The sequence below is a fragment of the Otolemur garnettii genome, unplaced genomic scaffold, assembly GCF_000181295.1.
Source record: "Otolemur garnettii isolate 467f Iridium unplaced genomic scaffold, OtoGar3 scaffold00008, whole genome shotgun sequence".
NCBI lineage: Eukaryota > Metazoa > Chordata > Mammalia > Primates > Galagidae > Otolemur > Otolemur garnettii.
The window spans coordinates 12,468,058-12,469,278 of record NW_003852403.1 but is presented as its reverse complement, the minus strand read 5'-3'; the positions used below and the strand labels follow the sequence as shown (position 1 = coordinate 12,469,278).

Here is a 1,221-nt window from a genome sequence, read left to right as displayed (position 1 = left end):
AAAAAAAAAAAAAAAAAAAAAACCTGAATATTTAGCTACCCATTAGATAAAAAACAGCAATTTTCAGGTCAGGATTAACTATGAACCTGAGTCACTAGAAAATAAATTAGTATTTGAGACAAACTATATCAATTAAATAATATTAACCATACTTATCACTATAATCTCTACAATGGAACCATAGGAGTGAATAATAGAACCAGAAAACAATTTCAGCAGGTGGCTTGACTGGGGAGGTTGGGGGAAGACAGAAGAAGACAACACTAGTAGTATTTTTGAAATTTGTCAGTTAACTTCCCATATCCATTCATACTCTTAATTCAGTCCATGTTCTTTCATGTAAACCATGGCTGAGGCCTAACTCTTGTTTTCTGTGCTCCTATTAAAGTCATTTTAAAAGCTAACTTTATAAGACTAAAACAGGGCTTTCATCTCTATTCAAGGAATACTTGAGCTTAAGAAAGAAAACATCTGTGGAGAGTCAGTCATAATAAGTAAAACACTTTGCTTACTTTTTTATTTGTTCTAATTTGTCTTCTTCTGCCTTAATGTAATCTTTCAGAGAAGTCACCAGATCTTTCTCAGTATGGATCAAATCAGTCATCTGACCTAGAAGGAGAAAGTGGAAAAGGTTACTAAATATTCATTTCTGTCAATACAAATATTTTAGAATAATTTAAAAATGATTGAGAATGTTTCATTCTATGAAAGGATTCAACTGGCAAAAATCATACACATTGAAGATTGTCATCTTTTTTCCCTTTTTTTTTACCAGTTAAATAAAAATAAAGCCCAAAACTTTTCTAATCAAGTATTCTTGTTCTAATTTTCAAGCCACTTAAATTTCACAAGCTTAGACAACATTGGCAAATTGTCTTTTCATCTACAAATTTTATTTTTTAATTACAAAACATCACAACTTTCCAAGGATCAATGTTTCTTCACCATCTCCTCCCTCACCATTTTTTGAGACTGTTTTCATTTGATAAGTAAAAAATACATGAAAAAGAAGTTTCAAATGATCTATGCTTATTTATAATAAGAGGAGCGATCATTTGATATCCTAAAATCAAGTATCGCATAATACTTATGTTTTAGTTAGTTCTACAATTCCACAAGGGTAAAAACTGATCAACAGAATGAAAGAAAAATATGTCATTGAAGATGGATAAAGTACGCATGTAAGAAAATATAAAAAGATATATATCAGGCTCTACACCC

General features: G+C 30.2%; 1 protein-coding gene across 4 annotated transcripts in view; it reads right to left on the bottom strand.

The window, feature by feature from the left end:
• Positions 1-1,221, bottom strand: part of P4HA1 (prolyl 4-hydroxylase subunit alpha 1) — a 78,261-nt gene that overhangs the window by 57,698 nt on the left and 19,342 nt on the right. For all 4 annotated transcript variants that reach the window (XR_002771742.1, XM_003783567.3, XM_023509643.1 and 1 more), the window contains one exon: positions 513-609. Coding sequence is in view for 3 of the 4 variants with exons in the window: in XM_003783567.3 (XP_003783615.1) it covers positions 513-609 (97 nt within the window). In the remaining variant the exon portion in view is untranslated. The remainder of the gene's footprint in view (positions 1-512; positions 610-1,221) is intronic.